This window comes from Toxotes jaculatrix, chromosome 3 (genome assembly GCF_017976425.1).
Source record: "Toxotes jaculatrix isolate fToxJac2 chromosome 3, fToxJac2.pri, whole genome shotgun sequence".
Classification (NCBI taxonomy): domain Eukaryota; kingdom Metazoa; phylum Chordata; class Actinopteri; family Toxotidae; genus Toxotes; species Toxotes jaculatrix.
The window spans coordinates 20,805,150-20,824,190 of NC_054396.1; the positions used below are offsets into that span (position 1 = coordinate 20,805,150).

The window sequence follows — 19,041 nt, forward strand, 5'->3', positions numbered from 1 at the left end:
CAGTTCATAGGTTAGCAATCTATCCCAAATGCAAATGCATGATGTGAAAATGATATCATGCCAAGGGAATGTGACAGCTGTTTACAGACCAAACACAGACGGTCCATAAAGCCACTTCCACTATTTGTATGAGCAAATACGACCTTTGCCTTACAGCCAGTGCCAATGTGATTACATGGTACGTACCTTGTTTCTCATGCTGGGAAAAATTGATGACTTTGTTCTCACATACAAAGAATTCCATTAACTGATAATGATGCATTAGAATCTGTGCTATCAACATGTGGGTTACTATTAGAGCAGTACCACTGCCTTTTACCAGTGTCATTTATGCTGTACTCAAATATATACTCATATTGCTTGTTATTGTTAAAAGCACTGAGAGGAAATTTCTAACATCTACAACTAACATCTACAACATGCTCTCATTGTTACACTGAAAGATAGTGCCAGCCAATATGTCTCATAGCCACAACCCTTAAGAGAAGAAATAGACAGAGATATTTGTGTTTACGGATACATTATTCATTCTGCTATGGTTAGTTTAGGTTGTTTGCATTTTTGTAATGACCATTATTTTTTCTGTTCTAAGGTGCAGGGTGTATCATTGTGGTTAAAGAAAAGAGATAAACTTATCAAAAAAACATCTAGGTTGATTTAAAATATTTATTAAAAATATACTTTAACTGTGATCATGTCATTTCAGCACATTAAGACAAATGCCTTACATTAAATTGCTATACAAATAATTCATTATACATAAAATATAGCATGGTATAAAAAATGAAGACCACAATTATAACTTTAAATTGAAACAAGTAAAATCCTGGCTCCATTTCCATCAGTCACACTGTACAGAAACTGTTGCATCATTTGTGTGCTCTGCAAGTACATACAATACCACACGTTTTAGCACAACAGTTTAAGAAAATGAGTTGATTGACATTTGCTCTCTGTGGGCCTATTTACAAAATTTGCTCTAAAAATACAGTAGGCTGTTAAAGTGCTTAGTAAGTTATAGTACAATGGCACCTCAATGTCACATTGAGTCCTGGGACAGGAAGTGCTTACAAGATAAAACAAACAATAAACTCAAGCATTTTTTTCATAAGTTTGAACTCTAAAGCATTGATACAAGAAGTGAAGCTTTTAGAGGCAGCAGAGACAGGTAAAACAAATGTGTATAATATTTGGACACAAATGAAAAGAAAGACCTTGTTTATAATGTTTGTGCAAAATGCTCCAACTAACTGAAAACACTGAAAATATTTCCTGTGTATACCAGCAGCACAGTGCAGGTCTTTAAGCCAAAGAGTTTACCAACACAGTAAGGACAAACCCATGAAACAACAGAAAAGAGATAAGATCTTTGACATTTACACTGGTTAGTGTAAACATAGGTGAGATATAAAAAAAAAAAAAAAAGGCCTGGGTTTTCAAATCTATACTATAGACCTATTTGGTGCTAGCAGTGTAATACTTAGCAGGTATACAAGAAATTAGTGTACTATGTAATGTTTCCTTACATGAAATTACACAAGGCATGTGCTGACAGATGTCAGTCTTTAACTTTTTAACTCAACTGCCAATTTCAAAACTGATAAAATGTGTCTTTAAGAATTTTTCCAAGAATTTATTCAAATACCTCTTTGTTTTGGAAGCTGCTGCCCCACTGTTTCAATTTTTCCCCAGCTGTCAGTAGACCCTCCATTTGCATTATGAGCTGCATTGTGGGGCACTAGTATTCATCCACATTAGAGCATTGAGTTATGAGTTATAAATTATAGCACCATATATTGTGCTAATGGTGTCCAAGGACGTTTTTCAACCCCCCCAAAAATGATTAACAGATTACCTTTAGCTCGAAATGTTGTAATTTTAGACTTTGAGAGACATAACTGCAAATGTGCAACATCACATGCTCATTGACCCAGCTGCCTCACAGACCTTCACATTACCTGACACTGAAGCAATAGCTAAATGTTTGCTCACGCTGCTGGAAAATAACCCTGGGTTCATATGCTGTCGGAGTCACAGTTACCCAACTGATTAGCCGACTTGTGTAAATAATACAGTGAAGATGCTGATTAAACATATTTCAGTCTGCATTCAGAATTGACTGCTGTCAGCCAGAGATCAGAGCAGATTTTACCTGTTCAAACTGGTTTCATTTCAGTGTTTTCTTGCACTTTCCTAACAACCGCTTCTTAGCACAACTTCACAATAAAATGAATGTAATATAAGACAACGTAACATGATCAGAATACCAGTAGTCCACATGAGCATTGTGTCACCATTAGTCAGTAGTGGAAAAAAGTGATATACTTAAAATGAAGTTGAGTATAAATAGATGCTCTTTGGTATTTCGACCTCGTTTAGCCAAATTACTTGATATTCAAGTTGCACTTTGTCATCCAGAGTTTTAGAAGAAGGCACACTTTAAACCAAGGATTGCTTACATGGTTTTAAAAACCTTGCTTTAAAATGACACTAATGAAGTAGACAAAGAAAGGGGCAGACCTGTCATAAAATAAAGCAGTTCTGTAAAATAAAGTATTTTGATTCTATATATTATATGTGGACACTGTGACTATAAGCATCTTGAAAGAGTTAAAAGTGGTGTCACTTCTTATCACAGTTTCCTGAGATCCATAAAACTTTTACTGCTTTGAACAAAATAAATAAACTACATATGAAGAGAGAGAAAAAAGATTTACACCACAGTGATGGTGTCACACTAATCTCCATAAACAATTCCTTTAATGTGGGACATCAATTAGCCCTGACCTGATCTGCTTGTCACCACTATAAAAGGTTTTATGTCACACCTTTTCTATCTGGGCTGAGTCTTACTAAATGTCAATGCTTAGTTTGAGTCCTCTCTTCAAATTATGCCTCCAAAATATGGTCAAAGAATTGTCTCGCCATTCAGACTTAATGTGTTAGTGTATAAACGTATGCTTCTCTCTACCTACTTCATATTACAAGACTTTAAAATGAAAATAGAAAACTTGCAAAGCAAACTTGTTAACATATGTAGATTTTAAAAATATATTCTTTTGGGGAAAAAGACTGAAATTAAGCTGTTATCAACCATACTGCCAAAAATGTATCTTTATATGATGGAATTTCTTTTCATTTTGTGGCCCAGTTCATCAGAAGTTGCCTCAAAATGAGTTACAGTGTCTTGTGGGGAAACTAACATAAATGTTGGTTATCCAGAGTTAGACACATCTCTTTTGTTCATGTGTGTTTGTATCTTTTTGTGAGTCTGTCTGTTTACAATACACACCAAACAAATCTGTTTAGTATACCATGTCTTTTATACTCTGTCCTTTATGTACATCCACAGGACTCCACTATCATGTCAGGAACGTCCATTTTGACAATACTGTGCTGAGAATCAAAGAAGACCATGGAGAGTGGCCGGCGCTCAGTGGGGACACAGCATGAGGTTGTAGCTGTGTTGATGCCGTTGATTTTCAGCTGGCTGAAGACAGTGGCATGGAAGGAGGATGCTATTCCTGGGGAACCAGACAGATGCTGGGGGCACTGACCTATGCAGTAGTTCATATGGTAGCCTTCAGGTGCAATGATCCACTCATCCCACTGTATATCCTTGAACTTGATGTAGAAGTCTCTCTTGCAGCACACCGTTACATCGTCACCACAACGCAAGGAGCGCTTCCTGAGTACGTGTTTGGAGTGGTCGTCACGGAGACGCACCTGGGCAACCAGGAAGGGCTGGTAGGGGGTGTCCGCGGAGCCATCTAAGGAGCAAAGGTTCTTCCCATCTTCATCGCAGCTTACCTCCAGCCGTAGCCGGCGCTGACCACCGTCGAGGAATGCCTGCAGGGTGCGGGTGATGGTAAAGGTGTGCCAGTTACTGTCCTGGACCTCCAACATCTTTTCTATCACCAGGGTGCGGTTAGTGCCAGGCGCCCCACCATCTGCGGAAAGGAAGACTCTGGCAGGGAGGCGGGAGTCCCGGTGAGGGTCCTCAGAGGAGCGGGCGTAGATCCACAGAGAGGACTGGAGGACCTGAATATTCTGGCCACGTTCCTGCAGAAACTGGAAGGTAAGGCTGGCCTCATCTCCACTCCCTGTCTCACCTAAGGATCAATGACAATTAAAAAAACAACAACACAGACTGTTAATATTTTGGACACTATAGAGGTTATATTAACATTTGTTACTCCACCAAAAGGAAATGATTCTAAATCGTATGTGTAAAGTTGCAGATTCGTGTGAAAATAAAGGACACGTCAATCTCTTTTCGCCCATTTCAAGCTTTTTACCTTATAACTATGATACGGTTAACACTTACTATACGCTCACAACAAGCCCTGTAGATATACAATACCTACGGTTAAATCTAAAAGTTACTCATAGATACTGCAATTCTAAACGTTTACCACACTGTATAGAACAGTACAACATCTTAAAATAGTTGACAAGGCAAATGGAACCCTTGACCTAATTTGTGAGCATTTTAAGCACGTAAAGCGCACACAAAACGCGCTCATGCGACGTTCCAGTGCCATACAGACGTAAAAACAGTTTGACATTATAAAAGTGGATACAAAACTTACTTATATCTGCAAAGCTCACTATTTCATAGCCTTGATCTTTGGTAGGTATATTGTTTTCTAGTTCAAGAGTACCATCCTGTCTGACGCGCCCCGAGTGCAGTTTGCGCAGCGCCGTGAGGAGCGCTGCCCGGGGCACAGTGTGAGTTATGTTTGGTCTCTCTTTCAGGTGCAGCTTCTCCAGAATTTGGTGCTTGGCGATTTCTATCATCAGCCTTTCCTCTGCGTCTCTCTCCATTGCCGGTAAGCCACACGAAGCGCACCCTGGGGAGCCACTAACCCAGAGACCATTCAGTAACAAGGGTGCCAGAAACAGAAATGATAACAATGAAAAGGACGGCGTCATCCTTGACCCTGAAGTATATAAATGCATTTTTATGCTCGACGTGCGTAAAAGAGAAAATAAAAAAAAGTCTTCAAATCCCTTCTCCCTGAGTTGTTCTTTGGAAGCCACAAGTTTTCCAAATATTGTCCAAGGTCCTTGTTGGCAGCTGGACACCGTGAGGACAGGCGTTGAGCGAAAGGAATGGTGTTTCACCCTCCTGAAGGTGAAGATATCATCTGGGGTAATCCACCAAAAGTGGTGACACGTTGGAGGGATGCACCAATGAGCTCATCGGGGCACCGAGGAAATTGCTGGCAAAGCATCTGTCTGTCCTGCTCTCTCACAACACTCATACACGCACTCACACGTAGGCTGCGTCTCAATACCGACTGAGATAAGGGACGTCCAGTGGCACAACAGAATCAATAAAACTGTCAACATGGCACACCTGGTACGGGATCTCACCCGGTGCTTTGCATTAATGAAGTGACCTGGTTTATTACATTTTAGGATAAAGTTTATATGATAAGATCGTCACCTTCTTTATCACAACAGGTAGTTTCTGTGCCACGTTTACCTCTCCAGGGTGAGTGAGCGGGAAACGCAACCTGTCATCACTCTTGCCGAGCAAAGTACAATGCCCTTTAACCCAGTTACAGAATTCACCAGCGTCATAGCCACCGAACAATTGAATTGTACTTCAAAATATACAAAAGTGCTCGGGGCTATGAGGCGGGGAGCACAACATGATATTTGAACATGTTCCGTCACGTTCTCTGCGAGGCATCATATCAAGCTGCAAAATGATGCCTCGTTTGTGTGTGTATGTATTTGAGAGACAGAGAGGAAGAAGAAGAAGCAATGACTGTCATATCATATTTCATACTAGTTTGGTGTGTTTGGGTTCTTGTGGCATTTATTCATAAAATAAAATCAACCAGCTCAAAGAAATTGCATCGCTTTTGAAGGGCTTTAATGTAGCCTCTTTACATTGTGACACGGTTGGTTGCTCTAGATATATGATACAGGCCTGTAGCACACATGCTGACTCAGTTTATAATAATGTTATAAAGTGTTACAGAGCCATTCAGGCCAAGTGTGTTAGTGAGGAGTTTCAAGACAGCTACTGTAACAAATGACTTCTGTAGTGTGGACATCTACACTATAGTAAAACATGCTGAAGGGAATAACAGGTTCCAAATAGGCTAAATTTGTCTAAAATTTAACAAAATCGTATAATGAGCCAACGGAATTACTGATTTTCAAAGTCAAATTCTATGCCAACATGTCTTTTCCAAAAATGGGACACGTGTTGAGGATGTAGCCTTCCACATGGACACATATCAGCATTGACGATCAAATCAAGTGTAAGTTTATCATCAAAATAACTAAGTTATATCTGTGGTACTTAGAGTGAATATGTGTGATTTTTTTTCTCCCCTTCTGCTTTTTTAGCCTTAAGGTTGAAAAAGACGTTGAGGGAGTGACAGGGCCTTACCATATCACTGAAGTACTTGCCTGCCGACATGTGGGGATTTGTAGGAACTACAGCAAACTTCACCTAATAGACTTGTCAATGTCCTATGTGTAAAATACAAGCGTGAAAATTAAAGAAAGCTTTTTATTTCACTCAACACCCCCCTAATCACGAGCATTACCCATTTCAAGTTAAAACTCATAATCATTCAGTTTTAGACTGACAACGTCAATATGTGTATTTTGGTAGGCTACCCTATATATTTTAAATATAGGGTAGACTACCATAAATATGGTATTGTATTGACGTTGTCAGTCTAAAACTGAATGATTATGATAAATAATTTATTAGATGTGTTTGACCCCTGTAAGAGATATTCAGTGGTGGAAGAAGTACTCAGATCTTTTACTTGAGTAAAAGTAGCAATGCAACAATACAAAGACACTCTGTTACAAGTAAATGTCCCGCTTTCAAAAGTCTACTTGAGTGGAAGTACATAAAATCATTTTGAAAATGATGTTCACAAGATAATATTTTGCACACAAGTTATTATCTTGGAAAGCAATGTCAAAAACTGTTTCTCTGTTTTTCAGTTCCTCAGAAGCTCTGCTGTTAGTTTTGTTGAAGAACAAAGTACAACTTAGTCATTGTCATGTAAATCTCAGCATAACTTTGCACAACACCATCCCGAGAAGGTCTAATCTATAATACTGCTACTACTTTCCACCACTGGAGATATATCATAAAACGCTGCAGCGGTTTAACAGCTCATAATGGTAATAAACCATTGTTTTCCAATCAAAGTAAAGGAAAGAAAATGCAATAAAAATTGCACCCTAAAGGCATACGCTCACACACAAAACATTTTGCCAGTCGGTAACATTTGACGGTGTATAAACAAGTTTATGGTATCCTGAACGTCTCCCTGCGACTCTGAACTACGCCGCTGACGTAAACTGTCGGTGAGGGGGGGGAAGTGACGCTGACACACTCACACAAGCCGGAGCCAAGAAGGGGGAATAGCGTTTTCTTTCTTTTTTCTTTAATTTGTGTCATTTTATTCTTTGGCGTTTTGTTGTTATTTAGCTGTATTGCTGTAACAGATCTGACTGCCTTGCTCCTCAGCGCTTGCTCTTTATCGTTAACGTTCATGCCGCTCTCCCCTCACGCGGCGCTATTTTGACAGTCGGGGTCGCAGTGAACCAACTCGAGCTAGCAGCACCATTATTTTAGCATCGGTAAGTCATTCGGAAAGCTAGCTGACCGCACTAGCTAGCACCTGCTATTTTGAGATCTGACAGCGTTGGTAGAGATTTATTACAATATTTCCCTTATTGTAAACATATGCTACTTTGGTGGCTAGGCAGTCGCAGCATAAACGCCGGGTTTTGATAAAGTTGTGTAGCTAGCGTACACTGAAAAAGAAAAGGCTAGCTAGCGAGCTAACGTTAGCTAGGCTAGGTGCTGTAGGTGGCTAATTATACTCGCCGGACGAAGCAAGCTAAAGCCGTGAGCTAGCTATTGTTAGCGTGTGGGCAAGCTAATATTTTCAGTCAACTGCACAGCCACCGCTCTGACCATACTGCCATCTGTTCTCTACAGACACAACTTGAAGGATTCTCCACACGGACTCAAGACGTACGGCCAGCGAAACGGTGAGCTGAACCTCTGAGATGACTTGAGGTGATTTGCAAACGATGATCCATGATCTGTAATTAGATATGTAACGTTACGTTAAGCACCATATTTAAAGTCCTCGTTCTCCATGCCTGACTCGAGATGGCCATGTTAACATTTTATTCCACCTAATCTTAACTGAGAGACATTTCTGATATCCGATTAATGAATGCGTGACTGAAGTGACTGGCAATGAAGTGATTAATTTTTTGGTTGAATCTGATTGAAGTAACTTGAAATTGTTTGTCGCGGTTTATTGCAATCATGCTTAAAGACCCTCCTGAGCTGGTGGTAATAAGGGGTTATCGTACGTGTGTGTCCACTGATGGTCGGAAACAAAAGCAAACAAAGTGAAGATGTTAACCGGGAATTGCAGACCCTTAGTTTGTTAATGACTGAATGTTAAGGGACTATGAAGCTGAGTCCATGTGAGCTGATTAAAAATTGTCTAAAAACAATTAGTCTACGCTCCTAGGCTGGGCTTATTGCACTCTGGCTTTGAAGTTTATATTTTGTTTAATTCTCACGTAAGCTTCTTTTGCTTGTTGTGTTAGACCCTCACCTAGTGAGACATAATTTTTGTGTTATTTAGATTAAGATTTAAGATTAAGATTAAAGAGTAACAAGCTTGTCACTCATTCTGTGTTCCAGTCTGTAGTTTGTAAAATACACGGTTGAGGAAGATTCACATACAAAATAGGGTTTTCTAGAAATGTTTCACACATGGTCATTGCTGTGTCTTGGCTTTGGCGCTGCTTTTTGACACTCAAGCCGAAAATAGATAGCAAGACTGTTGTGTCAAACAAGGTGGGATCACAGCACAGACGGCCGGGGCTGTGATTCAAACATCTGCTCTGGGAAAACAGCATGTGTGTCCGAAAACATAAATATTCATATCAACTGGAATTGGCCTGGCATGGACCACCAGCATAGACACATTTGATGCTGAGATTGTCTTAAAAATGTCACAGTTTGTCTGCTCCTTTTGCAGACTGTTCAAGGACAGGTTAAGGAGGTACCCCTCCTGAACAACTTCAGGTTTAAAGCACTGGTCTACTCTTTTTGTACCAAATGTGATCATATTAAAGCCATTTTCTTTGCATTGGTACACTGGGCACCTGTTTTTCCAAAATAATAGTGAGTCCAGTTACTGGTGTTAGGGGAGTATCATTGAGAAAAGGCTTATCTATAGTAATATCTGATGGGGGTGAGTCATTGAATCAACAGGCTGCTGTTGCTAAGGCCAGCAGTGAGAAAGATGTCATTCCATACCAACTTATCTAGGACCTTCCAGTTCATGTCATGGAAATCTTTTGAAAAAATGTATGTAATAACATCTATTAAATTCATGGGACCTCGCAAAATCCTATAGCACTACTCCAAATACTTTTTTAGAAAGGAATTTTTGAAGTTTGGTCGTCGGAGCTAAATGTCATCATTTGTTCGATTTCTCAATTCCAATTGCTTATTTTTCACTGGATTAGGCTGAAATTTGTACTGAACATCCAAGAACCCCTAAGGATAATTTGCAGCATGTATTCATGCAAGTAGTTGTTGTTGAATGTTTTACAGTTATCAAAATTATATTAAAATAAATATTTTTTTTAACCTGAAGAAAGTATTTATTTTCAAAAATCATCTTCACTAGTTTTCACTTTCTTGTTTTGATTCAGTGAGGTATAAATATAGTTCTATAATATCTAGAAGTTATTTGGTCTGGCATAAAAAAATCCTAAAAAGAGCTGCAGAGCTGAAAACCCACTTTTTAAGGTATTTTCTCAAATGTTATTTTGCAATTTCAAACTTTTCTGAACTACTTCAAATATCTATCTATGAAATAAAACCACCGAATGCAATATTAAAGCCAGTGAAAAGTACAAATGTCGGCCATTTGCAATGCACATTAGCTCACTCCTGTAGAAAAACTTTCAAGGAAATTAAAATAATCTGTCTTGGGAAAATCAGAAGTCAAAATATGTAGGTGGTCCTAGGTGGACAATCCTGCTCCTTGTTAAAATGTGTCCCCTCAAAATCCTGCAACTTTCAGTCTCTTTTGTTGCAGAACATATCAAATTGTGAAATGTCAATAAATTGTTAGGCTTATTTATTGCATCTAGTGTTAGAATTGAGATTTCATAAGTGGCTTTATTCATTGTTTTGATTTGCAGTATGCCTGACTATAAACAATTCTTTATTCATACACCAGCAGAACATGTGATTTTTATGTATTGGGCTTAACCTCCTGCTTTTACTGTATTCATGTCATGTGATCAAATATTTCGACAAGCCAAGATGGTTGAAGTGGTTTTAATGCCGTATTTTACAGGTAGATGTAATTGAAATAGGCAACTATTATCCAGTGAGACAGGATCTCTGCGTTTGTCAGCCAGGTATCCATATCTGCTTCTGTCTCTGAATCTCTGTTTGCAGCAGCAGAAGCAGAAGAGTGGCTTTTTCTAGAGAGATTTGAAGAGCTATTTATAGATCTCTGCCAGAGCACCAAGCGTGGTGCTGTTGCTGCTGCTCCTATCTCTCCCTTCTCTTAACCACTCCTGCTTCTGTTTCTCTCTGTCTCTCCATCTTTAATTACCCCTCTTCTTTTCCCGTTCTCTTTGTTTTCTGAGTTACTTTTTTCTTGATGTTTTCACTGTTTCTCAATCCTCCGTTTCCATATCTATTCTTAAGTGCTTGCTTTGATATAGATTATTGATCAGACCAAAAGGGAGATGACGGGCTGCATCGCCCTTAAGTCTGGCCTCCGATTGGGTATAGGTGCCTGACTGACTTCAGTGTCATTGCTGCAAAGCTGGAGGGTTTTCGCATGATAGTTCAAAGGGAAAGAAAACAGAACTCATCACATGTTGAAATTCACCATTCAACTGTAGGATCCAAGCAGGGGTTGGAGTGACAAAGCGTTGTCTTTGTTCATTTTTTTGTTTTTCCCCAGGTAGATTTATTATCACTTTCGACCAAGTATCTCTTGTCACAGTGCAAGTGTAGCTTTATATTATTAAAAGATTTGCCTCAAAATAGGCCTTGAACAACCCATGCTGAATCATAAGTATATTAGAAACTGTTTATGGCACAACAAAGTCATTTCTTTTAAAGACCTGTTGTTACGTTTGTAGTGTAAATAACCGTTTTCCATGTGTTTCCTAATAGCTTTACCTCCATTACATGCTGCGTGTAGCGATTGCAGCACCTTGTCAGGTGACTGTGTTCACGAACGGTTTATCTGTGGTATCTCTGGCTACTGATCCCTGCTCAGCTCCTCCCTTTCTCCTTCCTTCTTTCTAAGCCCTTTGCTGTCTTCTCTTATCGTCCTGTGAAAGAGGCTACCTGGCTGCCGGAATACAGTAGAAGCTGCTGAACTTGGATTGAGGCATTAGGTGGCATTAGTGCACGCCATCCCCTTTATTCCAGTCATGTGGTCAACCAGAGACAAACCTTTTTCCAAGGCCATGCTAGGGTTGCAGAGTCGTTGGTTGGTTTCCCATTTTAATGGGCTGAGTAAGGCTAGTTGGGGCCACTTGTGTGCTAAATGTCCATCCGTCCAGCCAGGCAGCCAGCCATCCTCTGTACCTGTTAATGTTGTGCAGGCTTCATAAATCATCATCTTTGCTGTGAAGCGACAGTTTTACCCATTGAGCATCAATGCTGGCACCCTGCTGAACATATACAATTGACAGATATATCAACAACTCTATCCCAAAGCAGAAGGACAACATTGCCTTGCTTATTGTCAATAGTCAAATTTGATTTGCTCAATAAAGTGTAAGTGGCAGACAGACTTTGGGGAAAAAAAACTTACAACACTCAAAGTGCTTTTATAGGGAATGTGGCCCATTTTCTTCCTCAAATTGCAACATTTTGGGGCATTTTAGTGCCCTTGGAAATAAAGATTTGAAAATTGGCTTAACTATATAGTATTAGGTCCCAGCACCTGAAAACAAAATTTTAGTGGAGCTTCAAAGTAGTGGTAAGCTGTGAAAGTATTTTCTGATGTGCATGCCTTTACATTTTTTAAGAGGCTTAGGCATCTACTAGGCATTCATACCAGAGATATGCTGTCAAATGTAATGGATTAAAAAAAATGAGTAAACGTAATAAGCTTGCAGATGTCTGACTGAACATTAATTTGGTAAGTAGCCAAAAGCTGTCAAATGGCTATGGGAAGATGAGAAAATCATAATTCAAATCCATTCACTATTAACCTTGTTTTACCGGTATTATTTTGTATGGTCGACCTTTCCCAAAAATGTGAAGGATTACTTCTGGACCTATTGCTTACTTTCTCAGTGAGCACATTTTATTTTATTTTCTTCTTGCTAATATTTATGTGTATTTTGGAAATACATAATTTTTAGTCCAACAACTGTAGTCCAAAACTACACTAGTACAGTAGTCTTAATTGTGGAGAAAATGATACATTTCTGGAGCATGAACCAATGTCTGTGCCAGAAGATGGTCTCAAAAAGTGTTATTTTGCGACATGTCCACCTACACAGAGGAGCACCTGTGAAAAACCAGCCCAGTTGTTTTGACGCAGGTTGTTCTCTTCCAATGTGTTCTGTGTTCGGTTTATCCCTAACTTTGACTGTTTACCTTGTTACCTTGCAGTCCAAAGATTTTCTTGGTTATCATATTGTGTTGATATGGTGTATTGGTCATCCTGGTTACAGCTGCAGCCAAAATATTCACAACTACTGATTGAACATCAAAGACTAGTCTGGTAATTACTACTTAAATGCAATTCAAAGCTGTCTGCTCAAATTTTGCAAGTGCCCAATAAACATGGTCATGTTGTCAACTCAAGAGCTCTACTATGTGTGTGACGGACACCCGTGGACTTCAGCCACCTTATGTAGAGTTCCCTACTGACATTTCCTTTGAAGCTGAACTTTTGACTGCCTCTTTTCCACTGCGTCTTTCAGCCTCTGTTTGCAGTGAGGGGGCTGTAGGGGGAAGATGCAAATTTGTCGTCTTGTGGGATTAAGGTTTTTCCTAGCTAATGAGGAGGTTTCATTTTATTCCCCCACTAGCTTCCCTTCAAAACCTTTTATTTTTATTATTTAATTTTGACCATTGCAGCAGTGCTCTGTTTCACCAGCAGCTGTCACTACTTTAAGCTCATTCAGTCCGTCCAGACACAGGCTACAGATAACGACCTCATATATTCCCATGAAATGGAGCGAAATGAATGGTGAATAGAATGATCTGGGACTGTGTCTTCTGCCTGTCTGCAGATGGAGACCTGTATCTATTTTTTTTTTCTTTTCGAAAAAGAAAGTACAAGATCTTAAATTGTAGTTGTGAAAGAATAAATCTATTTACTGTAACCTGTAATAAGTATCCTAGTGTTGTATCAAGTGACACGCTGGCTGATCCAAGCAGCCCTTTAAACAGCTGGGCTTCTTGCAAGCCTTGGGTTGGCTGTCATTGCAATTATATTGTTACACAGAGGCAGAGAGCAAACAAGATATGTAAGAGAGAGAGAGAGAATCCACACGAAAGGGAGGGTTGGAGGAGAAGGGAGCGGTGCAAACTGTGCGCATGATAGCATAAGAGCAGTAGAGAGAGAGGGAACCATCCAGCAAGCAAGCCTTTCCGTTTGTAGTGCTTGTGCTTCATTCAGAAAAAGAAAGGGGGCAGTCGAAATAGTGTTCCTCACCATTTTACATGAAACCCATTAACGAAACAGAGCTGTCAGTACCTGCGGACAGGAAGGGAACTGTGAAGATGAAGAAATTAGAATGAGCTGAAGAGAGTGACAGAGCTAAACACCCCCGAAGCTCAGCTATTTACATGCTGAAGGAAATGGAAATCATTCATCTGTACTACTTAGCGAGATAAAACTATTGTCAGTGTTGTCTTGGTCCAGAGCTGCTTTTGCTTCTGCTGCTGCTTCTCCTGCGATAATGTGCTTGATCCGACTTGGCTGGATATCCACAGAACTGAAGTCTAAATACAGTAAGCATGTGCTGTGTGTATGTCTCTGTGTGTCTTTGTCAGTGGGCGTTAATAATTTGTAGGTGAGATGTAGCTTGTTCATGTTCCTTTCACAACTCTAGAGATCTGGTTTAACGTGCAGCCATGCCGCTGTTATAACAGCTTCTGATCTGTTCTTTGTTGCACTTTGCAAAGTTCCTGCAGCAATTTATTTAATTATGCCTTTGTAGCAGTGCAAAAACCTTGTAATGGGACTGGCTGGATGGTATATGAAATAATCATCCATTACGTAGATTTTACTCATTAGAGGCTGAGAGATGCTGTCTAATTTGTGATGGTTTAATGGTGTTTATGGCGTGCGCCTAGCGGTCAGTTTATGTTCATATATGTATATACAGACACACACAAAATGTCTTTGGTGAGGCAAATGCTGAGGTAATGAGGAATTCCCTTCCACTGTGTCCTTGTGTGAGAGGAGGGAGGGAGCTGGGTGGAGGTGGCTTGGTGGGGGTGGAGAGTCACTAAGAAGTAGGCGTCACTCTGCAACACTGTCATACTGAGGGGGGAGGGATGGAGAGGTACAGTAAAAAAGGACAAGCTATGGGCTTACATAAGGCATGTGGGAAGCCCTGTGTCAAGAGACCCTGAAGTTTATCCTCAGTGATCCTCTTGACTTGAAGATGCAGTAATGGATTATGCTTTGATGATTATTGACCACTGATGAACTGATCAGAAGTTAGAGACCTCCTTTGATCTCTAAAGACAATATACATTAATACTTGCATACGTTAGTGTTTTCCCCCTTTATTTGTTGAACGCAGTGTGCGGGAACAAAGAGAATAGAGTTGAGGTGAGAGAGAGGCAGCACAAGCATGAGAGAAAGCACAACAGCAGAGCCCTCTTGAATAAAAAATCTGTCACTATAAATAGCAAGCCGTCCTCGTGGCCTCAGCAGTGTTTCAGGTTTAGAAGACCTGGCTTTTCCTTCTCTTTCTCTGTTCTGATGGTTATAGCCTGGCAAAATCAGACTCCACATTTCTTCCTTTTATTCTTTTTTTTTTTTTGTTTCCTCGGCCCAGATCTGTCTTGTGCTGAAAATGGGCTGTTTATATAATGACTGCCTGTTTGTGTACGTGTGTGCATCTTTCAGTGTTCAATGAATCAAGATGCATCACTGTCCGACGCAATACACTCTAATTGAACTAGCTTGATGTTGGCTCATGAAATGACAGTGATCCCACAAGCCTACACTATTGACATTTAGAAATGCAAAAGAGAGACAGCAACCCCTGAATTAGATAGAAACAACCCATTTGGTGTCAGGTTGCCAGAGCTAATGCTGGTTTCCCCCTGATGTCTGTTAGTCCACATGCTAGAATTAGTAAATACATGGATAGCTGAGGTGACTATCCTGCTTAGCTCTGACTGGCACAAAGTAGTACACCCTTGCATTAAGAAGTTGCATATGCGTCCTTGTCTGTGCATATGATCATTACTTTTGTTGTTTATTTGTTTGTGACTTTGGAGTTCTGCTCCCCAGGTAGTTGGTGCTCCTGCAGCCTCACTCCTGCATACTAATTGCTAATGCGTGGGAAAAAGACTTAGTACGATAGAGAGGAAGCACGAGAGGGAGAGGAAGGAGGAAAAAAAATCAATAGCAACCCCTGGAGTAACTACTGCTGTAATTGCCTTTAAGTCAGAGGGTTCACACTTTCTCATGTGGAGCTTTTTAGAAAAACATTTCTTTATACATTTGTTTACATTAGCAAACAAAATAGTTATAGAGTGATTGAAAACCTCCCTAATTCTGTTTAGAAAGTGACACACTACCTTGTCCCTTTTTGTAGCCTCCATATTTCTCTTTTCAGTTGAATTTTTTGATGACTTGCCTTCAGCTATCAAGTTTTCATGGTGTCAGTGCATGTTTATTTATGTGATAAAGGTTTCTGTATAACAGCAGGTCTTTATTTTGTTCATAAAATGACATCAGTTTAGTTCCTCAGAATTTGAAGATGACTGTATACAAATAGGTGTAGCAGGCACAAAGCAGAGGTTTAATGTAGCTAGCTAACAGTAGCTAGCAGGGATGTGTGTCTGTTAAACCCATAAGTGATTTTTTTAGAACAATAGAGTATAGGGAAGACCTCAGAGTCTGCTTTAAGGCTGATGTGATAAACGTCAAATGACAGTGTGATGCAAATTAGAGAAACGTAAAAGAGACATACCCCTTTGTTAAAGTTTTTAGAGAGATGAACTGAGGGAGCAACTGAGAGAAGTCAAAAGGTGTCAGTAAGAGGCCTCTAAAGCCAATAGATTGCCTTTTCAAACAGAAGTCAATAAATAAACGGCAGAGTGGAGAGGGAGACAGAGGATGTGCAATACTTAACTAGAACAAGTTTAGGAGTGGTTGTTTCTGACATAATTAGAAGGTTATGATGATGGATGGGGAGCTTGAGGGACAGAGAGGCAAGAAAAACTGGAAGAAGGTGGGGACAGATAAACTGCTATCCTTAGGTAGGAGGAGGTACTGGGAGTGGTTGGCTTTTGCAGGTAAACAGATGGAATAGCGCAGCGTGACGCTGACCTGCCGCCGCTGTCAGGTCAGCTACGTGATCTAGCGACTCGCTGCCGTGTGCAGTTTCTCTAATTAACACTGCCTCCTAATCTGTGCTGGGGCTGCAGTGTTGCCAGCGCCATACACACTCACTCTCTCACACATGAAATGAGTGAATAGAGACCAAGACATATAATGAATTTAACAATGGCAACAACATTCAAATACAATCTTAATTTAACATGCTTGGTGTATGTTGTGAGAAGCATTTTCATCACCTGACTGTGAATGATCATAGTAAGTTTAGTATATGATGACTTATGGAGTCAAACGTCTCTCAAATAAGAGCATGTTGTAATGTAGGATCTGGGAAATTTTATTCCAAACATGTCAAGTAGGTGTCTGGATTAGGATTTACACAGATGTATACAGATATAGTCTTAGCCCTGTTCATTTGAGCTCACATGTCTGTCAAATGGTTTACACAGTATGCATGTCCACAGCTCGTACAGCCAGCAGCAGACCTGTCAACATCCCCCTATTTTTCTATTTTAGCACAGCGTTGTCATTGTTGGAACATTGCAGTTTCCTACTGCCTGGTGTAATGGTAATGCATAAAGGACAGAGGCCATGTTTTATCTGTCTGTACTGACTCTTGTGGTTGCTGTTGTTCTGCTTTTAATGCAGCCTGTGTTGATGGTTACTAGAGATCTCATCTGGTGTGTGATAGAGAGAGATCTTTTTTGGGGGGTGTGTGTGGTTTTCAGGCCCTGACCTGTGGATCTGTGGCCTACAGGATTTGAAGGGACTATATTTAGGTGGCTATATGCCTGTGGAACGAAGGAGGGAGGAGAAACACTGAAGAGGAGTTGAAGGGGGATGCTGGGTGGTAGACTGAGCTGAGTGTTGGTTGGCTGGATGTTGGCTGCATGGATGTCTGAATGACTGGCATGTTGCCTTCCGGCTGGCTGTTCTGGAGTGCACAAGCCACATTATAAGAGACCACACTTTCGGCTGGCCCAACAGAGACAGCCTTGCTGGTTGACTGGCTGGATGCCTGGCTTAACTCTGACCAGTTAGGCTGGCAGCACTCAAGCGTCCATCCCTGCTTTGGCATGGCAGCCCAGCCAGCCAGCTGTTATTAAGTGTGGCTATGGCAAATGAAGGTGTTTGTGCAGATCATAGAGGACATTGGTTACCATCTGGACATATTCAGCTGTTTGTCAGTGCATTATTTCACATATACTCAGGTTATAGCAAAAAGCATCTTTTTCATCGTGTAGATAGAAGTTCCTCTCTGTCTCTTAGGGAATGTTCAGACCTAAAATAGCACTGTGTTAAAAAATAACACCAAGGGGCTGCATTGGTGTGGGTGTGTTGCCACAGACCGTGGTGGCAAGATGACATATGATCCAGGAAGTCCAGTTTGACTACATCCATCAATTTGAGGGCTAATGGGATGCCAAAAAAATCAGTGGTTAACAATACTATGATCTATCTGTAATATATGTTATTGTCCAACTCCAAGGACATTTGCTAGTGAATGGCGCTCCATTGTCTTGCAGTAAAAGTTGTGGCAGATGCAACTTTTTCCCCCGTACAACCTTATGTTTTTCAGACTTGCTAACAGTTATTACCGGTAAATGGACCAGTTTTTAGTGGGAATATTGTATGCTAATGAAAGTTTTGGTGCTCTAATTGATACAAATTGTTTAAAAGTTTATCATTTTCTCATATGGTAAACATATATAAATAATTTTAATTTCAAATAAACTGATGATTTAATACTGTGTCAAGCAAAACCTAACACTGTTTCAACTGAAGTCATTTTTGCCCAGATCCATGGTGTTATCATTCAAATGTGAGCAAAGGCTACATTCAGTTTAAAATGAGCACAGGCTTGGCATTAGCACTGAATAAAAAGTCAATTAATTTTGATTGAAGATTTCATTTTTTTCTTTTAATCTTGCCATTTATCAGCTGACAACTCATTAGTTGTTAAAAGTGTAAAGCTGAGACTCTGGCACTTTCTTAAACGCCAATAGAGAAGTTGTACTTTAAACATAGTAACTTTAAAGTTATCATGGGTTATGTTTCTCCCCCAGCTGCTCCCCGTGAAAAGTTTAGTACTGTATGCAGGGAGTACCTGGGTGTGTGCCATTGTGCCTCAGTCCACTAATCCAGCCCTCTGAAGATGTTGATATTGCCATCAGTCTGTCCCTCAAGTGCTGTGGTGAAGTTCTTTCTGTTTACTTTTTTCTTTTTAGTTGCCACCCGTAGGTCATCCATCACACTTGACTGTCCCACAACATGGGCCTCATTCATGGGAATTGAGCCCGTATTGATCTGTAATATTGAATTGAGTGTGAAATTCATAACACTGCCCTAGTGTGGCCAATCATTTTGTTAATAGAGCTTTGAAATTTAGATTTATGCTTTATCAGAATGCTTATTATTGATTTCAGATTTT

The 19,041-nt window shown here is 40.1% G+C and overlaps 2 protein-coding genes across 12 annotated transcripts in view; one reads left to right on the forward strand and one right to left on the reverse strand.

Moving 5' to 3' along the window:
- Nucleotides 1-648: 648 nt before the first annotated feature.
- Nucleotides 649-5,206, reverse strand: LOC121178922 (inhibin beta B chain). The gene is made up of 2 exons (XM_041033425.1): nt 4,593-5,206; nt 649-4,112 (listed from the first exon to the last, which is right to left on the reverse strand). The coding sequence occupies exons 1-2, from the start codon at nt 4,960-4,962 to the stop codon at nt 3,337-3,339; spliced, it is 1,146 nt and encodes a 381-aa protein (XP_040889359.1). The 5' UTR covers nt 4,963-5,206; the 3' UTR covers nt 649-3,336.
- A 2,161-nt stretch (nt 5,207-7,367) lies between these two features.
- Nucleotides 7,368-19,041, forward strand: part of LOC121178920 (R3H domain-containing protein 2) — a 53,691-nt gene continuing 42,017 nt past the window's right edge. For 10 of the 11 annotated variants that reach the window (XM_041033414.1, XM_041033416.1, XM_041033418.1 and 7 more), the window contains exons 1-2: nt 7,368-7,629; nt 7,994-8,046. The gene's annotated coding sequence lies outside the window, so the exon portion shown is untranslated. Of the gene's footprint in view, nt 7,630-7,993; nt 8,075-19,041 lie in introns of all 11 variants that reach the window. The other variant, XM_041033415.1, reaches the window with a different exon arrangement.

Excerpts from the sequence above, each read along its gene's own strand:
- LOC121178922 (XM_041033425.1), bottom strand. The coding sequence starts at position 4,962 with ATGCATTTATATACTTCAGGGTCAAGGATGACGCCGTCCTTTTCATTG. Across the intron at positions 4,113-4,592 it reads AGTGAGCTTTGCAGATATAA|GTGAGACAGGGAGTGGAGAT; the intron begins GTAAGTTTTGTA and ends ATTGATCCTTAG.